Here is a 25074-nt window from a genome sequence, read left to right as displayed (position 1 = left end):
CCAGGGTCCTCACACTCCCCTCCAACAAGATGTCACGGCATGAGGTTCAGGTCACATTCTTTCCCACCGGGCACCGGGTTCAGTGGTGCCCGGTGACAGTCTTGGACGCCCTCCTAGTTGCCACCGCACACGCCTCTCCTACCAGTCCGCTACTCCCGGTGGGTCAGCGGCCGCTGTCCACCTCCTGCTTCGTTCAGAAAGTCCGCACTCTAGTTGCTGCGTTAGGGCATGACCCGAAGCTCATTTCGGGTCATTCGTTTCGCATGGGGGCAGCCTCAGCTGCTTCCTAGCACAAAGTGCCTGCACACTTAATCAAGGCCATGGGTAGGTGGAAGTCGTTCTGTTATGCCAGGTACATTCCCAACCCACATGTCGAGGTGGCTCATGTGTTTACGTATTTGGCTTTGTAACTGCTTACTGTCTAAATAAATACTTTACCTAAACACGTTGTCTTTTGCCCTCTATAGGCGTGCCCACGCTTTGCGGTAGACCGTAGGGTAGGTTGTTAGAACATACGTTGGTAAGTACGTTTTCCATCTAAGCCACGACCACAAGTGTTAAGCCCTTGGGCTGTATTTGTGGGAAGGGGCAGTCTCCTATAAATACCCCCCTCCTGCCGCAACCAGGGCGTATGTGGCGTTGTGTGAAACCCACCCTAATCCCACCCTTTATTTCAGCTTTCAGTAAGGCATGCCCTCTATAGGCGTGCCCATGCTTTACAGTTTTGGCACACCTCAGACCATAGGGTAGGTTGTTAGAACATATGTTGGTAAGTACGTGTTCCATCTAAGCCACAACCACAAACACACTAATGCAGTCTGTATCACTGGCATGTTTTGATGCAATCTGCTGGGAGACACTGTGCATAAAACTGATGCACACTGTGCAAGTTATGCTAATTTGTTTGTGGGGTAATTCGAGTCCCTATATGTGGCTGATCCCCGTATCCGGTTTTATAAAAGGTATATAGATGACCTCATCATCATAAGAAATGGCTCGGAGGAGGAAGTCACTGAGTTTGTTTTAAATCTTAATAAGAATGATTGGGGCTTAAAATTCACCCCAACCATGTCAAAAACATATTTAAAAATCTCCAGATCGAGAAAAAATAAAGACAAGAGTTCATATTTACAGACATGTACACACTTTAAAAAAGTTGATGTGAATAGTTTTTTGAACATTAATAGCTGCCATTTTCTGAAATGGATTAAGAACACTCCATATGGCCAGTATCAGCAGATCAGAAAAAATTGTAGTAAAAATGAAGACTTTGTCCGACAATCCAAGATACTACAAACAAGGTTTGTCGAAAAGGGGTACCTGAAAAAGATTCTAAGTACTGCTTTTAAAAAAGCCAGTACACTATCCCAGAAAGATTTGTTCGAGCAAAATGGAAAGCACAAGAAGAAATCCAACTCTGAAAAAAGATTCAACAAGAAAATATAACTTTATAACCACTTTTAATAATGCACCTAATAAAATATGTGGAATTCTTAATAAACATTGGCCCAAGCTTCTAGCTGATCCCATTCTTAAGAAAATATTATCAGCAAAACCAGCAATTACATATCGGAGAGCCAAAACTCGCCGCAATCATCTAGCAGGCTAAGTAAACTGAGTGAAACACCCACCACAATTCCCTCAAAAATTTCCCATAATTGCACATTTCAATGTGGTATACAAAGATGACTATGGTGTAAATGGATACCTTCGGATGGTACTCCTAGCATCTCCTCTAATTTCACCAAAGAAATAATAAACGCAAAGGAGCACTACAATAGCTCTTCCTCTTATGTGATTTACTTCCTATCCTGCAAATGTGGAGTTCAATATATAGGTAGGACCATACAATCCCTGCGGATGAGAATGAACAAACATCAACATAACATTAGCATCAGTTTTATGCAGCACAGTGTCTCCCGGCATATTGCATCAAACCATGCCTGTGAAACAGACTGCATTAGTCTTTGTTATAGAATCGATTGGCACCGATGTGCCAAATCACTTTCTGTGTCTTATTAATAGAGAATCTTTCTGGATCTTCCGTCTCAACACGCTTTGGCCGGAGGGCCTTAATGAATGCATAGAAAGAACAGACACCTGAACCTCTGGGATATCCCGCTTTTATACATTATCCCTAATACTGATTTTCATAAATTGCTTTGACATAATTTATGTCAATCCACTTGCATGTTAGATATATATATATATATATATATATATATATATATATATATATATACCTTTTTTTACTACATATTTTTAAACTATTCAATTTTATATCTTGTATGAGTAATATGACGTTTCCTTACCTGTTCTGATACATCAGCTCCGGTTGTGATGTCAGTTTATCATTGTCTGTATGTATATAACCTCTGCACTTCATTACTGTTCTATCATGCCTGATGAAAGGGTTTCCTGCCCAAAACGCATTGTGTGATAAGAATAAAGTTTATTCAGCACACCTTGTGGTTTGCGATCTCCGTGGATGCTGACTGATCTCTGCCAGCAGCGTGGTTTTAGCTTCCTTCTCTACTCTCCTCTCCTCCCAATATTTTTATTAAGCATTTAATTAAGTTATGAAAAAAACTAAAAGTAAAAAAGAAAGAAAAAAACAAAACAAAACTTACTTCTGTTTCTCTCCTGGCAATGGCCAAAAGTTTCTAGTTCAGCATTGACAGCAAGCCATAGCTGTAAATAGTAGCATTAACTTGCTGTGTTAGGCTAAGAAAAGATTCCCCAGGTCAGTGCAGTGCCCAGGGGATCTATTAAAAGTAATATAAATGTTACATCCAGTTCTGACAAAACCAAACTTTTTATTTTGAGGTTCAGCTAGAACAGAGAAACAGAATTTTTAAAAAGTTTGCTCCTCTCTAACAGTGATTTCATCCTGCCTTCCTATTTAGTGCATTGCCTACAAGAAAAAGCATTGGTTGCAAATAGATGTTGCATTTAACAAACTGATGGTATATAGGATTTGTGCTATTTTATGGGTTTTTCTGGTCCTGGAGAGTTTGTGCCGTGAAAGATAGAAAACTTGGCCTCACGCATTGATATTTAGAACATCAGGGGGCTGTATTGGTGATGTACAATGGAATTAATCAAAGATTCATATTAAATGCATATATTATTGTATGCATGAATTTAGCATGAAGGAAGTTGTAGTATAACCAAATTCCCAAAAAATGAACAGTTAAAAATGATAATCAGCTTAGCATACATTGGTTTTGTAAAATATAATACAAGTCTACAATCATATACTTAGTTTATGATTTCAAAAACATAATTTTTGTTAAATACACAAAATGTGCTACGAACCTGCTCTTGAGTTCTCTGTATAGGTTTTGATATGGATGGCATAACAGTTGTTGGTTTACCAGGTTTATCAAACCCAGTAAAAATCCCCTCTCCCGTTTTACTGGATAGCTGTGAAGTAAGAGGTGAAGTCTCACTTACGCCTTTCCTTGTAGCAGAAACTATAATTGTCCTTAATAGAGTAGAGGTTACAGGCAGACTTGAGAATGGTTGTGGTGTTGTAAAGGCTGAAGAAGGTACACTGGTTTTAAAAATTGCTGTAACTAGTGTTTTTTCAGGAGTTGTTTCAGGACTTTTCATTGTGCGTGATACTTCAGTACCCATTAAACTTACAGTTGAAGCCTTGGTAAAAGGTTTTGTAGAAGTAGTAGTAGTAGTTAAACTGCTTGTCCTGATAGGTGTTGTAGTTATTGTTGATAATCTTGAGGATGACAAAGTGGTTGTCAAGAATGATGTAACTGCACTACTGCCAACTGTAGATGATTTAGTTGTCTGACTTTTCTCAGGAGAGGTGGAGGAGATCATTTTAGTTAATATTGAGGATTGCAGAGATCCTGTTGACCTTTCTGTTTTTCCAAGTGTTGTGGATGTTTCAGGGCTTTTTGTTGTGCTTGATACTTTGGCAGCCATTGAACTCAAAGTTAAAGTTTTGGTAAAAGGTTTTGTAGTAGTAGGAGTGGTAGTAGTAGGAGTAGGAGTGGTGGTAGTATTAGTAGTAGTAGTAGTAGGAGTGGTAGTCGTTGTAGTAGTACTAGTAGGAGTGGTAGTAAAACTGCTTGAGCTGATAGGTTTTGTAGTTATTGTTGATAATCTTGGGGATGACAAAGCTGTTGTCAAGAATGATGAAACTGCACTACTGCCACCTGTAGATGATTTAGTTGTCTGGCTACTCCCAATAGAGGTGGAGACTATTTTTGTTGATAATATTGTGGATTGCAGAGATCCTGTTGACCTTTCTGTTTTTCCAAGAGTTGTGGATGTTTCAGGCCTTTTTATTGTGCTTGATACTTTGGCAGCCATTGAACTCAAAGTTGAGGTTTTAGTAAAAGGTTTTGTAGTAGTAGGAGTGGTAGTAGTAGTAGTAGTAGTAGTAGTAGTAGTAGGAGTGGTGGTAGTAGTAGTAGTAGTAGTAGTAGGAGGAGTGGTAGTAATAGTAGGAGTGGTAGTAGTAGCAGCAGTAGTAGTAAAACTGCTTGTAGTAGTAGGAGTGGTAGTAGTAGTAGTAGTAGTAGTAGTAGGAGTGGTGGTAGTAGTAGTAGTAGTAGTAGGAGTGGTAGTAGTAGTAGTAGTAGAAGTGGTAGTAGTAGCAGCAGTAGTAGTAGCAGCAGCAGTAGTAGTAGTAGTAGTAGTAGTAGTAGTAGTAGGAGTGGTAGTAGTAGGAGTGGTAGTAGTAGCAGCAGTAGTAGTAAAACTGCTTGTAGTAGTAGGAGTGGTAGTAGTAGTAGTAGTAGTAGTAGTAGGAGTGGTGGTAGTAGTAGTAGTAGGAGGAGTGGTAGTAATAGTAGGAGTGGTAGTAGTAGCAGCAGTAGTAGTAAAACTGCTTGTAGTAGTAGGAGTGGTAGTAGTAGTAGTAGTAGTAGGAGTGGTGGTAGTAGTAGTAGTAGTAGTAGTAGGAGTGGTAGTAGTAGTAGAAGTGGTAGTAGTAGCAGCAGTAGTAGTAGCAGCAGTAGTAGTAGTAGTAGTAGGAGTGGTAGTAGTAGCAGCAGTAGTAGTAAAACTGCTTGTAGTAGTAGGAGTGGTAGTAGTAGTAGTAGTAGTAGTAGGAGTGGTGGTAGTAGTAGTAGTAGAAGTGGTAGTAGTAGCAGCAGTAGTAGTAGCAGCAGTAGTAGTAGTAGTAGTAGTAGGAGTGGTAGTAGTAGTAGTAGGAGTGGTAGTAGTAGCAGCAGTAGTAGTAAAACTGCTTGTAGTAGTAGGAGTGGTAGTAGTAGTAGTAGTAGGAGTGGTAGTTGTAGTAGCAGAAGTGGTAGTAGTAGCAGCAGTAGTAGCAGCAGCAGCAGTAGTAGTAGTAGTAGGAGTGGTAGTAGTAGTAGTAGGAGTGGTAGTAGTAGCAGCAGTAGTAGTAAAACTGCTTGTCCTGATAGGTGTTGTAGTTATTGTTGATAATCTTGGGGATGACAAAGCTGTTGTCAAGAATGATGTAACTGCACTAGTGCCAACTGTAGATGATTTAGTTGTCTGACTTCTTCCAGAAGAGGTAGAGGAGATCATTTTAGTTAAAATTGTGGATTGCAGAGATCCTGTTGACCTTTCTGTTTTTCCAAGAGTTGTGGATGTTTCAGGGCTTTTTATTGTGCTTGATACTTTGGCAGCCATTGAACTCAAAGTTGAAGTTTTAGTAAAAGGTTTCGTAGTAGTAGGAGTGGTAGTAGTAGTAGTAGGAGTGATGGTAGTAGTAGTAGTAGCAGGAGTGGTAGTAGTAGCAGCAGCAGTAGTAGGAGTGGTAGTAGTAGTAGGAGTGGTAGTAGTAGCAGCAGTAGTAGTAAAACTGCTTGTCCTGATAGGTGTTGTAGTTATTGTTGATAATCTTGGGGATGGCAAAGCTGTTGTCAAGAATGATGTAACTGCACTACTGCCAACTGTAGATTTAGTTGTGGATGTTTCAGGGCTTTTTATTGTGCTTGATACTTTGGCAGCCATTGAACTCAAAGTTGAAGTTTTGGTAAAAGGTTTTGTAGTAGTAGGAGTGGTAGTAGTAGTAGTAGTAGTAGTTGTAGTTGTAGTAGGAGTGGTGGTAGTAGTAGTAGTAGGAGGAGTGGTAGTAATAGGAGTGGTAGTCGTTGTACTAGTACTAGTAGGAGTGGTAGTAAAACTGCTTGTCCTGATAGGTGTTGTAGTTATTGTTGATAATCTTGGGGATGACAAAGCTGTTGTCAAGAATGATGAAACTGCACTACTGCCAACTGTAGATGATTTAGTTGTGGATGTTTCAGGGCTTTTTATTGTGCTTGATACTTTGGCAGCCATTGAACTCAAAGTTGAAGTTTTAGTAAAAGGTTTTGTAGTAGTAGGAGTGGTAGTAGTAGGAGTGGTGGTAGTAGTAGTAGTAGTAGTAGTAGTATGAGTGGTAGTAGTAGTAGTAGGAGTGGTAGTAGTAGCAGCAGTAGTAGTAGCAGCAGTAGTAGTAGTAGTAGTAGGAGTGGTAGTAGTAGTAGTAGGAGTGGTAGTAGTAGCAGCAGCAGTAGTAGTAAAACTGCTTGTCCTGATAGGTGTTGTAGTTATTGTTGATAATCTTGGGGATGACAAAGCTGTTGTCAAGAATGATGTAACTGCACTACTGCCAACTGTAGATGATTTCGTTGTCTGACTTTTCTCAGGAGAGGTAGAGGAGATCATTTTAGTTAATACTGAGGATTGCAGAGATCCTGTTGACCTTTCTGTTTTTCCAAGCGTTGTGGATGTTTCAGGGCTTTTTGTTGTGCTTGATACTTTGGCAGCCATTGAACTCAAAGTTGAAGTTTTGGTAAAAGGTTTTGTAATAGTAGGAGTGGTAGTAGTAGGAGTAAGAGTGGTGGTAGTACTAGTAGTAGTAGTAGTAGGAGTGGTAGTCGTTGTAGTAGTACTAGCAGGAGTGGTAGTAAAACTGCTTGAGCTGATAGGTGTTGTAGTTATTGTTGATAATCTTGGGGATGACAAAGCTGTTGTCAAGAATGATGAAAATGCACTACTGCCACCTGTAGATGATTTAGTTGTCTGGCTACTCCCAATAGAGGTGGAGACTATTTTTGTTGATAATATTGTGGATTGCAGAGATCCTGTTGACCTTTCTGTTTTTCCAAGAGTTGTGGATGTTTCAGGGCTTTTTATTGTGCTTGATACTTTGGCAGCCATTGAACTCAAAGTTGAAGTTTTAGTAAAAGGTTTTGTAGTAGTAGGAGTGGTAGTAGTATTAGTGGGAGTGGTGGTAGTAGTAGTAGTAGGAGTGGTAGTAGTAGTAGTAGGAGTGGTAGTAGTAGTAGCAGTGGTAGTAGTAGTAGCAGCAGTAGTAGTAGGAGGAGGAGTTGTAGTAGTAGCAGCAGTAGAAGTAAAACTGCTTGTCCTGATAGGTGTTGTAGTTATTGTTGATAATCTTGGGGATGACAAAGCTGTTGTCAAGAATGATGTAACTGCACTACTGCCAACTGTAGATGATTTAGTTGTCTGACTTCTTCCAGTAGAGGTAGAGGAGATCATTTTAGTTAATATTGTGGATTGCAGAGATCCTGTTGACCTTTCTGTTTCTCCAAGAGTTGTGGATGTTTCAGGGCTTTTTATTGTGCTTGATACTTTGGCAGCCATTGAACTCAAAGTTGAAGTTTTAGTAAAAGGTTTTGAAGTAGTAGGAGTGGTAGTAGTAGTAGTAGGAGTGGTGGTAGTAGTAGTAGCAGGAGTGGTAGTAGTAGCAGCAGTAGTAGTAGGAGTGGTAGTAGTAGTAGGAGTGGTAGTAGTAGCAGCAGTAGTAGTAAAACTGCTTGTCCTGATAGGTGTTGTAGTTATTGTTGATAATCTTGGGGATGAGAAAGCTGTTGTCAAGAATGATGTAACTGCACTACTGCCAACTGTAGATGATTTAGTTGTCTGACTTCTTCCAGAAGAGGTAGAGGAGATCATTTTAGTTAATATTGTGGATTGCAGAGATCCTGTTGACCTTTCTGTTTCTCCAAGAGTTGTGGATGTTTCAGGGCTTTTTATTGTGCTTGATACTTTGGCAGCCATTGAACTCAAAGTTGAAGTTTTAGTAAAAGGTTTTGTAGTAGTAGGAGTGGTAGTAGTAGTAGTAGGAGTGGTGGTAGTAGTAGTAGCAGGAGTGGTAGTAGTAGCAGTAGTAGTAGTAGGAGTGGTAGTAGTAGTAGGAGTGGTAGTAGTAGCAGCAGTAGTAGTAAAACTGCTTGTCCTGATAGGTGTTGTAGTTATTGTTGATAATCTTGGGGATGAGAAAGCTGTTGTCAAGAATGATGTAACTGCACTACTGCCAACTGTAGATGATTTAGTTGTCTGACTTCTTCCAGAAGAGGTAGAGGAGATCATTTTAGTTAATATTGTGGATTGCAGAGATCCTGTTGACCTTTCTGTTTTTCCAAGAGTTGTGGATGTTTCAGGGCTTTTTATTGTGCTTGAAACTTTGGCAGCCATTGAACTCAAAGTTGAAGTTTTAATAAAAGGTTTTGTAGTAGTAGGAGTGGTAGTTGTAGTAGGAGTGGTAGTAGTAGCAGCAGTAGTAGTAGTAGTAGTAGCAGCAGTAGTAGTAGTAGTAGGAGTGGTAGTAGTAGGAGTGGTAGTAGTAGCAGCAGTAGTAGTAAAACTGCTTGTCCTGATAGGTGTTGTAGTTATTGTTGATAATCTTGGGGATGACAAAGCTGTTGTCAAGAATGATGTAACTGCACTACTGCCAACTGTAGATGATTTAGTTGTCTGACTTCTTCCAGAAGAGGTAGAGGAGATCATTTTAGTTAATATTGTGGATTGCAGAGATCCTGTTGACCTTTCTGTTTTTCCAAGAGTTGTGGATGTTTCAGGGCTTTTAATTGTGCTTGATACTTTGGCAGCCATTGAACTCAAAGTTGAAGTTTTGGTAAAAGGTTTTGTAGTAGTAGGCGTGGTAGTAGTTGTAGTAGTAGTAGTAGGAGTGGTAGTAGTAGCAGCAGTAGTAGTAAAACTGCTTGTCCTGATAGGTGTTGTAGTCATTGTTGATAATCTTGGGGATGACAAAGCTGTTGTCAAGAATGATGTAACTGCACTACTGCCAACTGTAGATGATTTAGTTGTCTGACTTTTCTCAGGAGAGGTGGAGGAGATCATTTTAGTTAATATTGAGGATTGCAGAGATCCTGTTGACATTTCTGTTTTTCTAAGCGTTGTGGATGTTTCAGAGCTTTTTATTGAGCTCGATATTTTAATGGCCATTGAACTTAAAGCCTTGGTTAAAGGTTTTGTAGTAGTAATAGTAGTAAAACCACTTGTCTTTATAGGTGTGAAATCTAAGAAGAAATTTGAAAAGATTAATTTTTGTTAATTTTACTTTTGATATAAATCCATGATATATATGCTTCTGGTATCTAATTTAAGGCACTGCAAGACAATGATATATTATTACCGTGACTGATACAGCTTTAATATCTTTACAGATACAGTCATGAAAAAAAGAAAGTATATCCTCTTTAAATGCTATGATTACATGAATCAGAAAAATTGTAGAAAATAAAAATAAAAATTCGGATCCTTACCAGAATAGAAAAAATCTGATCCTTAGAAGTTCCACAACTTTTGTAAATACAACCTCAAATGAGCAACACGTTGCAGTTTATATTGTCTTATTAAAAACTAACTTATTTAAACCAGACTAGAAGTCCAAAAGTAGCGTGCAAAAAATTATGCTTGCATAAAAATTTAAAAGTAGCAGCTAGGTGCTGCTAGTTAAATGTAAATGATCATCATCAAGTGGGACTACCTAAAAAAACACCAAAAACACTTTTATATTTACTTGGTGACTTCTCATAGGTCACATAACTTCTGTCTGTTAAGGTATTCGGGGTTTGGTCCAACATCACTGATTTAGACAAAAATAGAAGGTTATTTCACAGACACTGAGGGGTTGACTTTTACTGATTCAGGGATGATGGAGGGAAAGGGCTGGGAGGGGCAGGCTTGGAGGGATTCCTTAGGTCAGCGGAGGCCTTGACCAAAAAATGGGGGACACCATAGTTGGAGTGTTCATTCTAGGTCCGCCACTAGCGGTGTTTATGCTATGACATGCTCTCTATGGCTTTTAGTTGGATTATTGATTGTCTAACCATGTTCTCTCTGGTTAGGGATGTTGGGATTTGGTCTGGTCTCTAGTGTTGCTCTCCTGATGTGTGGAATATAGGAAGTCACTAGGGCTATAAGGCCTTTGGTGTGGGATAGGGTTCCGAAGGGCTGGCCTCTGTTTAGTTTGGTCATGGATCTTACAATCTTCTTTGGTTGGGGGGTGGGGTCACAAGAGAGAGATGGTATTACACCACTTCAAACTTCTTTCCTCTGATATAGTGCCCCTTCAAGAAACTCACTTAGTGGACGAAGAAAGTTGTCTAAGTAACTTTGTGTACAGAAAAGTTTAACCATCACTAGGGTGAAGGACGTTAATCTATTTGCACGCAAACTTGCGCTGCATAAATTACACGCACAAGAGCATGATTCTAGAACACAGCTACAAGACGAAACTGTGAGACACACTTTACATGAACTACTGTTAGAAAGTGAAGGGAATGAACCCATCTTTGATGCACCTATCACTGAGTTAAGATCTAAATCCAAAATCACTCCTTGCTTCTCCCAATATCCAAATATTGAAATCTTTGTGGATATTGTCACTCAAGAAATCAGTAAGATCCACCTGGATGGGAGAAGGATTAGCTCCAATTTGGAAAAGGAGGAACAGTTGGCCCTTACTGCCCTGAGAAATAATGAAGACATTGTCATTAAGCCCAGTAACAAGGGCGGCAATGTTGTCGTTATGCACAAAAATGACTATATCAGTATGTGGATGGTTTTGCTATCTGATCACACTAAATATTAAAGATTACCATCCGACTCCACCATGGCTTATCTGCAAGAGTTCAAGAACTTACTTGTTTCTGCAAAAGAAGGTGGCCTCATCTCTGAAGATGAATTTAAATATATGTTTAATCCCTGTCTCACTATTGCCACATTTAATGCACTTCCTAAGATGCACAAGTCCACAATTCCTTTTAGGGAGAGACCTATTGTTTCAGTGAATGACTGTCCTATCTTGATCACTTTCTTTCACCTTTTGTCACTACACTTCCGTCTTATCTGCAAAACACCAAGGACACCGTCCTTAAATTGACAGACATAATGGTAACAGATACCACTATTCTAACAAGTCCGGACATAGAGAGTCTTTACAGCAACATACGGCACCAGCTAGGTCTTGAAGCTGTCTCCAGATATCTAAGCACTAAAAGTACACTTTTTTACGGTCACAATAAATTTGTATTGACATTTATTCTTACAATTATTTCCTTTTTAATGGTACTTTACTGACAAATTAAATGGTAACATCGGAATGACTTTTACCTCAGAAATTGGAGGCAGAACCATTAATTTCTTGGACTTGAGAATATATATTGATGACCATAGCTGGCACCCGGGATCTCTGAAAAAAGAGTATCTCAGGGCAAGAAGGAATTGCTCTGAGGTGACTAGCTTTCAGAAGGAAAGCTCCAATCTTTTAAAAAGATTTAGACAGAGGGGATACCCTCGCAAATGTTTAAAACAAGCATACCATAGAGCATGTAACTCAGAGAGAAACAATTTACTAACCGGGTCTAGGACAGTGGACGCATCTAAAAAAGTTAGATGTATTGGTACCTGGTCATGATGGTCATACTGACCAAATAATGTCTATTCTTAGACGACACTGGTACCTTCTAGCAAGAGATACTGATCTCTTGCCAGTTATAGGCAGCACACCGAGTGTGACTTTCCGTAAAGGCCCTAGCCTTAAAGATAAGTTGGTGCACAGTCACCTTAAAACTGAAAATAGTGGAGGCACTTGGCTAAAGAGCAATACAGTGGGCACATACCCCTGTGGCCACTGTAGTATTTGCCGACATATACAGAAAACCATCGCATTTATCAAATAAAACAATTCATTAACTGCGGATCGCGCAACTTCATATATACGCTGCCCATTGTACATGCCCCCAAATTTATGTGGGCAAAATGACTCAAGAATTGCGTAGAAGGATCTTACAGCATTTGAGTAACATCAGGACGAATAAAGATATTCCTCTGGCAAGGCATATCCTTGCAGTACACAATGGTAGATCAGAGGATCTCAAATTTGTGGGACTATGCCAATTGAAATTTGGTCCCTGGAAAGGGAATATTGACACTGGTCTACAACAAGAGGAACCTGTAGAAGGAGAGAAAAAAGGAGAGGAGAGAAGGCAGCGCCTCGTGTATTATTAGACACCAGGGTCCCAGCCGGGACTGGAGTAGCGAGGTCTCTTTTTTTTGTCGCTCACCAGAGAGAGCAAAAAACAGGCATATCACCCCTTTGGGGTACTTGATGTAGAGAAGGAGCGAACTGCAAAGCTCAAGGTCCAAACAGGAGAGGATAGAATCTTCTCCCATGCAGTTAAGGAGAGGAGCAGAAAAAAACAGACCTTATTCTGCGATTAGCGCCTAGAATAAGGTCGTTTTTTTTCTACTACAAGAGGAGGCCAGATGGATCTGTCGATTACAGAGCCAGACACTGTTGGGATTAACTGAAGGCTTTTCTTTCGCAGCCTTTCTGTAAATTTAGCCTTCAATGTATTAGTTTTGTTAGTTTATGGATATTTCATTCCCAATTTATATAATTTTTGGCAGCTGCTAATATGTTATATCAGGTTGACCTCTCCCGTTTCCATTAGGGGCATTTGAACCTGGCAGGATATGTGTTTTTCAACAGCCTTACAGTGAATATCATCATTTTGCCAACGTAGTCTTTAATAAAAAAATAAAAATAAAGGAGGAAGTAGAGGGGAGAGCACTCCTGTTATAAACACAGCTGTTGCAAAGGAAACGTCCGTGGGGCAGTACATGGATCTAGCAAAACAATTGACACCTGTTAGGTGCATGCAATAAAGCTACAGTAAATGATGAGGCCGGAAGAAGCATGCACTGTCACGTGAAATGACCCGTATAGCCTCTGAGCGCTTCAGCGTTTTCCTTGATGCTTCCCAGTGATTCCGGACCTCCGGACGCCTAGACACAGTTTATGTGGTGAGTGCAAGCTATCGTTCTTTGGTTTGGTAGTCTTTAATAACCTTACAGTGAATTCTTTCATTTTTGCCAACAAAGGGCTCTTAGATTTATTATTGGATTATCTTCCCTCTATATATTATTCACTTCATAGTAAATTTAACTTTTAATGGTAAGAACTAATCAGACTTGCTGCTTTTATTGGTAGCATTTCTGAATTGTAATCTCATTTCATTCACTTGCTCCCTTATAATTAGTAGACCTTATTTCTATTGGCAACACAACAAACTATTTAGAATTCATATATATATAAGATCTATTTATATATTCATCTAACTAATAATATACTCACACAGTTCTACTTGTCCCTATAATCTTACTTCTCTTGTATGAGCTTGTGGATCGGCTTTGAGAAGACTTAGGGACAGAGCACGTATTTTTTTCTAAATGCTAATACATGCGCAGCTCGCTCTCCAAAGCGAGCCTTGGATTAAGTTCTAGCGCATTTGCAGTAGTCACAGCGATGTCCGCAAGAATAGAAGTTCTTCACAGCGTGCAGCGGACATGCGCGGCGCATTATAGTGACACAGGTACAGAATACCGGCACTACCTGATGACAGAGTATGACGTACACGCGTCATACTCGGAAACAGGGACATAGCGCATCATGCAATTGGTGAGTCTATACTTCATTCAGGTGATTATAATTACTGGTCACACGGGATTGGCAACCTTTCTAACAATATTTGTAACGGCAATACCTATTGGTGAGAGTGAATGGGCTCACCATTATGACATCAGTGGGGTGGGCTATAAATACCCCTGCCGCCATCTTGCAGCAGCCATTGCCTCCATTGCATCTTGAGAAAGCCGTGGATGTGGCGAAACATGTAGAGGCGGCAATAGTGTGTATTTTAAGCCATACAAGAATGATCCAATTTTCAGTGGCCACTGCAGGGCTACATGACTAACAATTGGAGATTGTTCTCCCGTTATAATCTGTACTTATATTAGATCATCTGGTTATCAGTTTTAATCTAATTTTTTTGTTGGGATAACACATTTGTAACACTAATAAGTAAAAGTTACGTTTTAGGGGTAGCATTATAGGGGTTTCATACCCTGGGCTCAGGTGCAGGGGTTTAGTAATTTTTTGGTTCATTTGGCCCCCTACTGCCCTTGGGTAGTTAGTATTAACCAGACTTGGTCGCCAGACTGACTGTAATGCACTAGCATACTTTTGTTGTTACAGGTTTATTGCAACGTTCAAGCATTGTGCCTGACATACTTGTCAATATAACTTCACTGCATCCAAGATTAGTAAGTAATGGGCTCTGCTTCGGCCGAGAGACTCCTTGTTAGAGGAGATTCACTATTAGCTTTACATAGGCACAAACAAGCCAAATCCATGAACTGTTTGATGTACATGGACTACGGAGCAGTACATGAACTGTTATGTAGATACCTAAAGTAATATAGTCTGTTCTATAAAAATGGTTACGGAGGTACACTAAAAGGTTATGGTCCTGTATTATGTTTGCTAAGGTCTAATAAAATGTAAATAAGTTATTGTACACCAAAAGTCACAGTGTACAGTAGTACTGTATCACGCAAAATTACACTACAAGTCTACTTTAATGTCTAATGTCATGTGTTCTTGTGTTCGTGCACAGGGTACTTTACTGGCCAGAAGGTACTCCTGATACTAGGTAATGCACATAGTCAATATGAGGTAACAGAAATGTCCAAATGTTATCTATATCAGTTGTCTAGCATAAAAATGTCTAGAATAAACTTAAATATAGTGTTCTGGGGAGAAGTGTTTTAAATGGGAAGGGACCCCAGAAGCCAAGGCATTGGGCAGAGAGCCTCAGGCAACCCAATCCGCAAATGTCTTGTAAGTATTAAGTATAGTCATGTATAAAATGTCTAATATATAGTCGTAAGTCTAGTCATGAGTATTATGTTACATGCATAGTCCAAATGTCATGTTGTGTTTAATCCACTGTTTTGCATAGTCAAGTTATTAAGTGCATCATCAAATGTCCTCAAAGTACAGTTATATATATATTGGTCCTAGTCATTATTAATCCTGTTCTCGTTTGAGCAACCAAAAGTCAGAGCATGTATGGACAATACTACAGAGACTCTTATGTTAGCAATTTTACCAAAGGAAATTTACCAGCCTGGAAAGGATGTTTTTTTGCAGAAAATGCCCCAGGACTACATCTGGCCCCAGGGCCACCTAGACCCTCAACCCTGACAGAACCTGCGTTGAGGGTGACTTGTGTTAAGTAGGGGGGTTTGTATTGTCCCAGTACAGGACATGGTCCTGCACTACACTTAGGCCCTGTCAGGTTGAGTCCCTCAGTGACCTGGGGGCTCTCCTGCAGTGTCTCCCCTGCTTTTACTATAGTGTCATTTATTTTCATAGGATTATAGTCAGTGTATCAATGTCTAGTTAGTATAAAGGACCTTTGGAGAACTCCAGTAAATGTCTAAAGGACCTGTGAAATGTCACGTTATGTTATCACATGATGTTACCCAGAGGGCACCAGTTTAACACATGACCCGCATGCTTGACCAATGGGCTTTAGATCAGCCCCTCTATATAAGGGGGTGGGTGGCCATTACAATTCTTTCTCTTATGCTGTTATGATTTTGATGAGGAACAGTGGAAAAAAGAGATCTCAGTGTAAGTGTACCTGGAAGGCCTCAAATCTGCAGTCATTCCAGTATGTCAAGTCTATGTCTGCTGTCACTAACTACAGTCTAGTCAAGCCTTAAGTCAATTCTATTACAAGTCTAATTGGTCCCAGCAAGTTGCAAGGTCCTTCTGTGTTCCTGGCCACCTCTCTGGGATTCTGGCCTAGCTTTGAAGATAACAACACCTATCTGACCTCCATAAAGCCTCTGTTAAACCATAACCTGGTTGTGGACTCTCATTTTCACTGCCTAGCTATTGGAATAGCTTAGATACCATTTGGGTGGTTCCAGTACCCAAAAACCACTCTGGCGTCACGAACATTAGGGGTTAATAACACCTTGCCCCGAGGGTTAATACCATCTTGCCCCATCCACCTACACCACTACACTCCATGGTCCCGCCATCACCATGGGTCACCACACATCAAATCTGCGCATCAAATCTGTGCAGAATGCTGTACGTGTGAATAGACTCTTAAGGTGCTCTTAGTATATAAACTAATGCCAGGAAGCAGGTGTGAACAGAGATTTAGAGTGCCGCTGCTAATAGGTAAATGAGTATTGCAGTGTTTCCCATGCTGGGAGTTGCAGTTTTGCAACATCTGGAGGCACCCTGGTTGCTAAACACTGGAGTATTGTATGAACTGTTTGGTTCTGCATCACTGGTGTGTGAACAGTGGCACTATGCATAATGCATCATGTAGCAGCTTTCCATTACCTGCTCAGGCCCCTGCAGGGTATCACTGCTCTTCACATTCCTGTCTTGGTGTCTGGGTAAGTGGCTGTGCCCTCCTCCTGCTGCTAAGGCTTGTCTGCCTCATGCTCCTCCAGCATCTCAGTGGCAGAGAAAAAAAAGAGGCAGAGAGACAGGCTTGTACTCCCCTGTGTTCCTCTCTGTGGGGGTCATGGAACGTTTGTTTCCTTGGTAGCCCCTGCAGCTGGTATTTTTCATACAGAATTACCGTCCGGGATCTGGAAATATCGGTAAAATACCATTGTTTTTAGAAAGCACAGTGTGTGGCAGGGTAATGTTTAGAAGGTACAGTGACTGGCAAGATTATAGTTAGAGAGTTCAGTGTGTGTGTCAGGATGCGGGTATTGAGAGGACACTGGTGGTGGATCCTCTGTGTCAGTGGGTTGATGACGTGGGCCGTACCAGGGGAACGGAGTCTAAGGGGTTACTGGTATTCACCAGAGCCCGCCGCAAAGCGGGATGGACTTGCTGCGACAGGTAACCCCCAGGTCGTTCCACGCGATAGCGACTCAACCCCGACTGACTGCTGAGATAGGCGCGGTACAAGGGATTAGGCAAGAGCAAGGTCGGACGTAGCAGAAGGTCAGGGCAGGCAGCAAGGATCGTAGTCAGGGGCAACGGCAGGAGGTCTGGAACACTGGCTTGGGACATACAAGGAACGCTTTCACTGGCACAATGGTAACAAGATCCGGCAATACAGGGAAGGGGAAGTGAGGTAATATAGACCAGCGCACAGGTGAAATTACTAATTTGGACCAGGCGCCAATCAGCGGCACACTGGCCCTTTAAATCGCAGAGAGCCGCCGCGCGCGCGCCCTACTGGTCTGGACAGACGGAGGACGGGTCTGATAAGCAGGCTGGGATGCGAACCGCGAGCGGGCGCGCCCCGCATCGCGGATCGCATCCCTGCTAGAGACACTATGACAGCGCTCCCGGTCAGCGGGTCTGACCGGGGCGCTGCGAGCAGGTAAACGCTGCGAGCGCTCCGGGAAGGAGCGGGGACCCGGAGCGCTCGGCGTAACAGTACCCCCCCTTGGGTCTCCCCCTCTTTTTGGAACCCAAAAATTTGTGAATGAGGTCTTTGTCTAGGTTGTTATCCTCGGACTCCCATGATCTCTCCTCAGGACCGCAATTCTCCCAATCTACAAGAATTTTTTTTTTTACCTCTGACCGTCTTAGACGCAAGAAGACAAGCGGTTTAAGGAGACAAACATGAAAAGCGTTAGGAATACGGAGAGAAGGGGGAAGAAGGAGTTTGTAGGAGACAGGATTGATTTGGCACTTGATCTTAAAGGGTCCAAGATAATGTGGTCCCAGTTTATAACTGGGGACACGAAAGCGGATATACTTGGCGGAGAGCCACACTTTGTCTCCAGGAGCAAAGACAGGAGGAGTTCTTCTCTTTTTGTCGGCATGCTTCTTCATCCAGGATGAGGCCTGAAGAAGGGATTTTTGAGTTTCCTTCCAGATGGTGGAGAAGTCCCGGGTAACTTCGTCAACAGCAGGCAAACCAGAAGGGGTGGGAGTGGGGAGGGGGGGAAGAGGGTGGCGGCCGTACACCACAAAGAACGGGGATTTGGCGGAGAATTCAGAGTCCTTGAAATTGTACGAGAATTCAGCCCAGGGTAGAAGATCGGCCCAATCGTCCTGGCGGGAGGAAACAAAATGTCGCAAATAGTCACCAGGGATCTGATTAACTCTCTCTACTTGCCCATTGGATTGGGGATGATAGGAAGACGAGACATTTAATTTGATTTTTAGTTGATTACAGAGAGCTCTCCAAAATTTCAATACAAATTGAACGCCTCTATCCGAGACGATATGCGTGGGAAGCCTGTGAAGGCGAAAAATGTGCACAAAAAATTGTTTCCCCAACTGTGGCGCAGAAGGAAGGCCTGGAAGTGGAATAAAATGTGCCATCTTTGAGAAACGATCAACGATCACCCAAATTACTGTGTTGCCATGGGATAAAAGCAGGTCCGTTATAAAATCCATGGCAATCTGAGACCATGGTAGCTCAGGGACAGGCAGAGGATGAAGGAGACCGGCAGGCTTCTGGCGAGGAGTCTTGTCCCGGGCACAAACTGTACAGGCCCGAACAAAATCAGCGACATCTGCCTCCAGGGTAGGCCATCAGTATAAACGAGAGATGAGTTGGATGGACTTCTTGACGCCAGCATGGCCGGCGAGGTGCGAGGAATGTCCCCACCCGAGGATCTTGAGGCGCTGGCGCGGGGGGAAGAAAGTCTTTCCAGGAGGTGTTTGTCTGATAGAAGCTGGAGAAGAGGAGATCAGACACTCTGGAGGAACAATGTGTTGCAGGGGGGCTTCCGTTTCGGAAGCAACAGAGGAACGAGAAAGGGCATCAGCCCTGATGTTTTTGTCAGCAGGGCGAAAATGAATCTCGAAGTTAAAATGGGCAAAAAACAACGACCACCTAGCCTGGCATGAGTTCAGCCGTTGGGCAGACTGAAGATACGAGAGATTCTTGTGATCCATGTAGATAACAATTGGGTATTTGGAACCCTCCAGCAGGTGCCTCCATTCTTCGAGGGCTAGTTTAATGGCCAGAAGTTCTCGATCACCAATGGAGTAATTTTTCTCCGCCGGAGAGAAGGTCTTAGAAAAGAAACCACAAGTAATGTTATGTCCAGTAGAGTTTTTTTTGTAGGAGTACAGCTCCGGCTCCCACCGAGGAAGCGTCTACCTCCAGCAAGAAGGGTTTAGATGGATCAGGTCTGGAGAGTACGGGAGCAGAAGCAAAGGCAGTTTTGAGACGATTGAATGCCTCATCTGCTTGGGGAGGCCAGGACTTAGGGTTGGCGTTCTTCTTGGTTAGGGCCACAATTGGAGCCAGAATGGTGGAAAAATGCGGAATAAACTGTCGGTAGTAATTGGCAAACCCCAAGAAGCGTTGGATAGCTCGGAGTTCGGAGGGGCGTGGCCAATCTAAAACGGCTGACAGTTTGTCTGGGTCCATTTGAAGTCCCTGGCCAGAGACTAAATAACCTAGAAAGGGAAGAGATTGGCATTCAAAGAGACATTTCTCTATCTTGGCAAATAATTGATTGTCACTGAGTCTCTGGAGCACTAGACGGACATGGTGGCTGTGTTCTTCGAGGCTAGAAGAAAAAATCAAAATGTCGTCCAGGTAAACCACAACACAGGTATATAACAGATCCCAAAATATTTCATTCACGAAGTCCTGGAAGACAGCGGGGGCATTGCAGAGCCCAAAGGGCATAACCAGATATTCAAAATGTCCGTCTCTGGTATTAAATGCAGTCTTCCACTCATCCCCTTTCCTGATGCGGATGAGATTATATGCGCCTCTTAAGTCCAATTTGGTGAAGATGTTAGCGCCACATAGGCGGTCAAAGAGTTCCGAGATAAGAAACAGGGGATAGCGGTTTTTTATAGTGATCTTATTTAAACCACGGTAATTGATGCACGGCCGTAAGGAACCATCTTTTTTGGAGACAAAGAAGAACCCCGCTCCGGCAGGGGATGAAGACTTGCGGATGAATCCCCTTTTTAAATTTTCTTGGATGTAGTCTGACATGGCTTGAGTCTCAGGAGCAGATAGAGGGTAGATCCTGCCCCGGGGTGGAGTAGTACCAGGTAGGAGATCAATAGGGCAGTCATAAGGCCTGTGAGGAGGCAAAGTCTCTGCTTGTTTTTTGCAAAAAACATTGGCATAGTCCTGATAGGCCTTGGGGAGACCTGGTATAGGAGGAGTCACTGAGGTTTGACTGACGGGACTGGGAGCAGACGTGAGGCATTTTTTGTGGCAAGAAGCACCCCAGCTCTTGATCTCCCTGGTGGTCCAGTCAAGGGTAGGAGAATGGCATTGGAGCCAAGGCAAGCCGAGGAGAATTTCAGAAGTGCAGTTAGAGAGGACCAGATATTAAATTTTTTCGTGATGAGATCCAATGCACATTAACAGGGGTTCTGTGCAGTAACGCACAGTACAGTCCAATTTTTCTCCATTAACTGAAGCGATATAGAGAGGTCTGGCGAGACTGGTCACTGGGATGTTGAACCTGTTAACGAAAGAGGCCAAAATAAAATATCCTGCAGAGCCTGAATCCAAGAAGGCCACAGCTGAGAAGGAGGAGTTAGCAGAGGAAGAAATCCGCACAGGCACAGTAAGACGTGGAGAAGCAGAGTTCACACCTAGAGCTGTCTCACCTTTGTGCGGAATCGGAGTGCGTCTTTCCTGACGCGGAGGACGGATAGGACAATCCTTCAGGAAGTGTTCGGTACTGGCACAGTACAAGCATAGGCTCTCATTGCGCCGGCGAGTCCTCTCTTGTAGGGTCAGGCGAGACCGGTCTACTTGCATAGCCTCCACGGCAGAAGGCACAGGAACAGATTGCAGTGGACCAGAGAAGAGAGGAGCCGGGGAGAGAAATCGCCTGGTGCGAACAAAGTCAATATCCTGATGGAGCTCCTGGCCGTTTTTCGGAAAAACGCATGTCAATGCGGGTGGCCAAATGGATAAGTTCATGCAGGTTGGAAGGAATTTCTCGTGCGGACAGCACATCCTTGATGTTACTGGATAGGCCTTTTTTAAAGGTCGCGCAGAGGGCCTCGTTGTTCCAAGATAATTCAGAGGCGAGGGTACAAAATTGGATGGCATATTCGCCTACAGAAGAATTTCCTTGGACCAGGTTCAGCAAGGCTGTTTCGGCAGAAGAGGCTCAGGCTGGTTCCTCGAAGACACTACGAACCTCAGCGAAGAAGGACTGAACAGTGGCAGTGGCAGTGACAGGATCATTGCGGTCCCAGAGCAGTGTGGCCCATGACAAGGCCTTCCCAGACAGGAGACTAACCACGAAAGCCACCTTTGACCGTTCAGTGGGAAATTGGTCCGACATCATCTCCAAATGCAGGGAACATTGCGAGAGAAAACCATGGCATAATTTAGAGTCCCCATCAATTTTGTCCGGCAGGGTCAAGCGGAGGCTGGAAGCGGCCACTCGCTGCGGAGGAAGTGAAGGAGCTGGCGGAGGAGATGGTTGCTGTAGCTTTGGTAAAAGCTGTTGTAGCATAACAGTCAGTTGAGACAGCTGATGACCTTGTTTCGCTATCTGTTGCGACTGCTGGGCGACCACCGTGGTAAGGTCAGCGACAACTGGCAGCAGGACCGCAGCGGGACCTCAGCGGGATCCATGGCCGAATCTACTGTCAGGATCTGGGTACTGAGAGGACACTGGTGGTGGATCCTCTGTGTCAGTGGGGTGATGACGTGGGCCGTACCAGGGGAACGGAGTCTAAGGGGTTACTGGTATTCACTGGAGCCCGCCGCAAAGCGGGATGGACTTGCTGCGGCAGGTAACCCCCAGGTCGTTCCACCCGATAGCGACTCAACCCCGACTGACTGCTGTGATAGGCGCGGTACAGGGGATTAGGCAAGAGCAAGGTCGGACGTAGCAGAAGGTCAGGGCAGGCAGCAAGGATCGTAGTCAGGGGCAACGGCAGGAGGTCTGGAACACTGGCTTGGGACATACAAGGAACGCTTTCACTGGCATAATGGCAACAAGATCCGGCAATACAGGGAAGGGGAAGTGAGGTAATATAGACCAGTGCACAGGTGAAACTACTAATTTGGACCAGGCGCCAATCAGCGGCGCACTGGCCCTTTAAATCGCAGAGAGACGGCGCGCGCGCCCTAGTGAGCGGGGCCGCGCGCGCCGGGACTGGACAGACGGAAGACGGGTCTGATAAGCAGGCTGGGATGCGAACCGCGAGCGGGCGCATCCCGCATCGCGGATCGCATCCCTGCTAGAGACACTATCGCAGTGCTCCCGGTCAGCGGGTCTGACCGGGCGCTGCGAGCAGATAAACGCTGCGAGCGCTCCGGGGAGGAGCGGGGACCCGGAGCGCTCGGCGTAACAGTGTGGCTGTGGAATATCTAGAGAACATAGTGTGTGGTAGTGTTAAATACAAAGGGTATAGTGGTCTAGATTTATCAAACAGTATGAAAGAAAAAGTGGAGTGATATGCCCATAACAACCTATTATAACTCAGCTTTCACTTTACCAGAGCTTATTAACCTCTTAAGGACGTACCTGTGCGCCCTACAAGGTGTCCCCGCGTTATATCGGGTCGGTAATGTGATGATGTTGGGTGCTGTGATTTCCGGTATAAATCCCTTAGATGCGGCGATCAAAGATGATCGCCGCGTCTAAAATGTAAAAAAAAACTGCATCCCGGCCGCTCAGTCAGGCTGATTGGGACCACAGCAGTGAAACTGTGGTGTCCCGCCCAGCTGAGGACACACGGGGAGGGTCCCTACCTTCCTCCTCAGCATCCAATCAATGATTGCTCCAAGCCGGAGATCAAGGCTTGAGCAATCGACCGCCAATAACACTGATCAATGCAATGCTATGGCATAACATTGATCAGTGCCTGCAATCAATGTACTGCATGTTATAATCCCCTATGGGGCTATAACATTGCAAAAAAAAAAGTGAAAAAAAAAAAGTTAATTAAGATGATTTAACCCCTTCCCTAATAAAAGGAATCACCCCCCTTTTCCCATTAAAAAAAAACTATGTAAAATTAAATAAATATAAACGTATGTGGTATTGCGTAAATGTCCAAACTATAAAAATATATCATTAATTAAACTGCACGGCGTAGATGTTTTTTATACCATAAAAAAATGAATAAAAAGCGATCAAAAAGTCCAATCAAAACAAAAGTGGTACTCATAAAAACTTCAGATCACGGCACAAAAAAATTAGCCCTCATACATCCTTGTATGCAGAAAAATAAAAAAGATATAGGGGTCAGAAGAGGACATTTTTAAACGTAAAAAATGTTGTGCATGTAGTTATGTTTTTCTCCAGAAGTAAAACAAAATCAAACCTATATAAGTAGGGTATAATTTTAATGGTATGGACCTACAGAATAAAGAGAAGGTGTCATATTTACCAAAAACTGCACTGCTTAAAAACGGAAGCCCCCAAAAGTTACAAAATGACAGTTTTTTTTTTTTTTTTTTTTTCAATTTTGTCGCACAATGATTTTTTATTTTTTTTGTTTTGCCATAGATTTTGGGGTAAAATGACTGATGTCAATACAAAGTAGAATTGGTGGCGCAAAAAAAAGCCATCATATGAGTCTGTAGGTGCATAATTGAATGGGTTATGATTTATAAAAGGTGAGGAGGAAAAAACGAAAGTGCAAAAACTGAAAAACCTTGAGTCCTTAAGAGGTTAAGATAGGAAAGCTGAGCTGTAACTAGTTGTTATTAGCAAATCACTCCAGTTTTTCTTTTTTTTTCTTTTATTTTCTTTTAAAGATAAATCTGGGCCAGAGACCCAGTCTAGACCTCAAAGCAATTGACTTGCTGTGGTGGGACCTTACAGCAGCTGTCCGATAAAAAAAATAAAAAAAAATAAAACAGGTCTAAACTAATGCATTATGTGAAATTAACCATGTTTAAAATGTAAAAGTATTTCTGAAAATGTCCTGTTTCAGAGATATAAGGTCAGTTATGCCCCATGCCCTGCATTGTTTTGGTAACAGCTGCACTTGGTTACTGAGGACCCACTAAGGAGGGTAACACATGCTGCAGGATCCTGAAGGTAATGGAAGTTGGTTTCCACTGGTGTGCTCTGTTGTGTGACAAAAGCAGGGTCAGACCTCAGAGAAAAGTGATCAAATGCATGGGAGGGAGAGGAACTCGACAGGGATGTTTGATATTTTACATAAAAACAGCACATTTGGACTACGTTAAATATATGTATGTGGTACACATCTGCTTTTACCAACTTTGCTTTTTGGGACAACTGCTTTACTGGTGAAACACAGCTTAAATTCAGCTGGTCTGCTCTATATTAATTTCAGAGATTTTTTTTCAATTCCACATAGAATTGAAGCAGAATTTCACCAGAAATTCAACTGTTGAAATTTAATGTTAAATTCTGGTTCAAGACAGGAAAAAAAAAAAAAAAAAAAGGACAGCTCCTTTTGGAATATTTGCATACCAGACCATACAGAACCAGCAACAGAAGAGAGTGCTGAAATAAACCGAAAGAGACAACAGAGATAGCAGGGAAGCGGTAATACAACAAAATGTCCTTAGATGTTGAGGCACTGATAACTGAAGTACCTTTTAATTTTTTATTGTTTTAGTTACATATGTTTTATGTATGCTTTTTGCTTTAGCATGCCTATTTTGCATGGTCCGCTCATTTTGTCAGCAGTGGAATTTGCGCAAAGTACACAGAGCAAAAAAGCACAATACAACATGCAGAGAAGAACACCACAAAACGGATGGTTAGCAAAAAATAAATGGGAAATTCCGGACTGAATTTCCCTTATAATTCTGCCGCTATTCTGCTCACAAAAGGGATTTTCTGGACAGAAATACAGTTCCCATTGACTTCTACAGGATTCTTCTGCTAAATTCTGCCCTAAAAAGGAACATGTTCATTCTTTTGGCAGATGCCCATTCCGCCAGGAAATTAAGAAATGTGCAAAGAGCAGCAGAATCCCATGGGAAACTATGGGACCCAGCTGCAAGCGCAACTATACAACAGAATTTTGCAGATTAAAAT

At 42.6% G+C, this 25074-nt stretch overlaps 1 protein-coding gene across 1 annotated transcript in view; it reads right to left on the bottom strand.

The window, feature by feature from the left end:
- Window positions 1–25074, bottom strand: part of LOC130276902 (mucin-2-like) — a 379260-nt gene that overhangs the window by 149102 nt on the left and 205084 nt on the right. Inside the window, exon 15 of the mRNA XM_056526896.1 lies at window positions 3319–9269. Within this exon, the coding sequence (XP_056382871.1) occupies window positions 3319–9269 (5951 nt within the window). The remainder of the gene's footprint in view (window positions 1–3318; window positions 9270–25074) is intronic.

Source organism: Hyla sarda, chromosome 6, assembly GCF_029499605.1.
Source record: "Hyla sarda isolate aHylSar1 chromosome 6, aHylSar1.hap1, whole genome shotgun sequence".
NCBI lineage: Eukaryota > Metazoa > Chordata > Amphibia > Anura > Hylidae > Hyla > Hyla sarda.
Note: the sequence above shows the minus strand (reverse complement) of the source record. Positions and strands in the feature narration are given on the sequence as shown.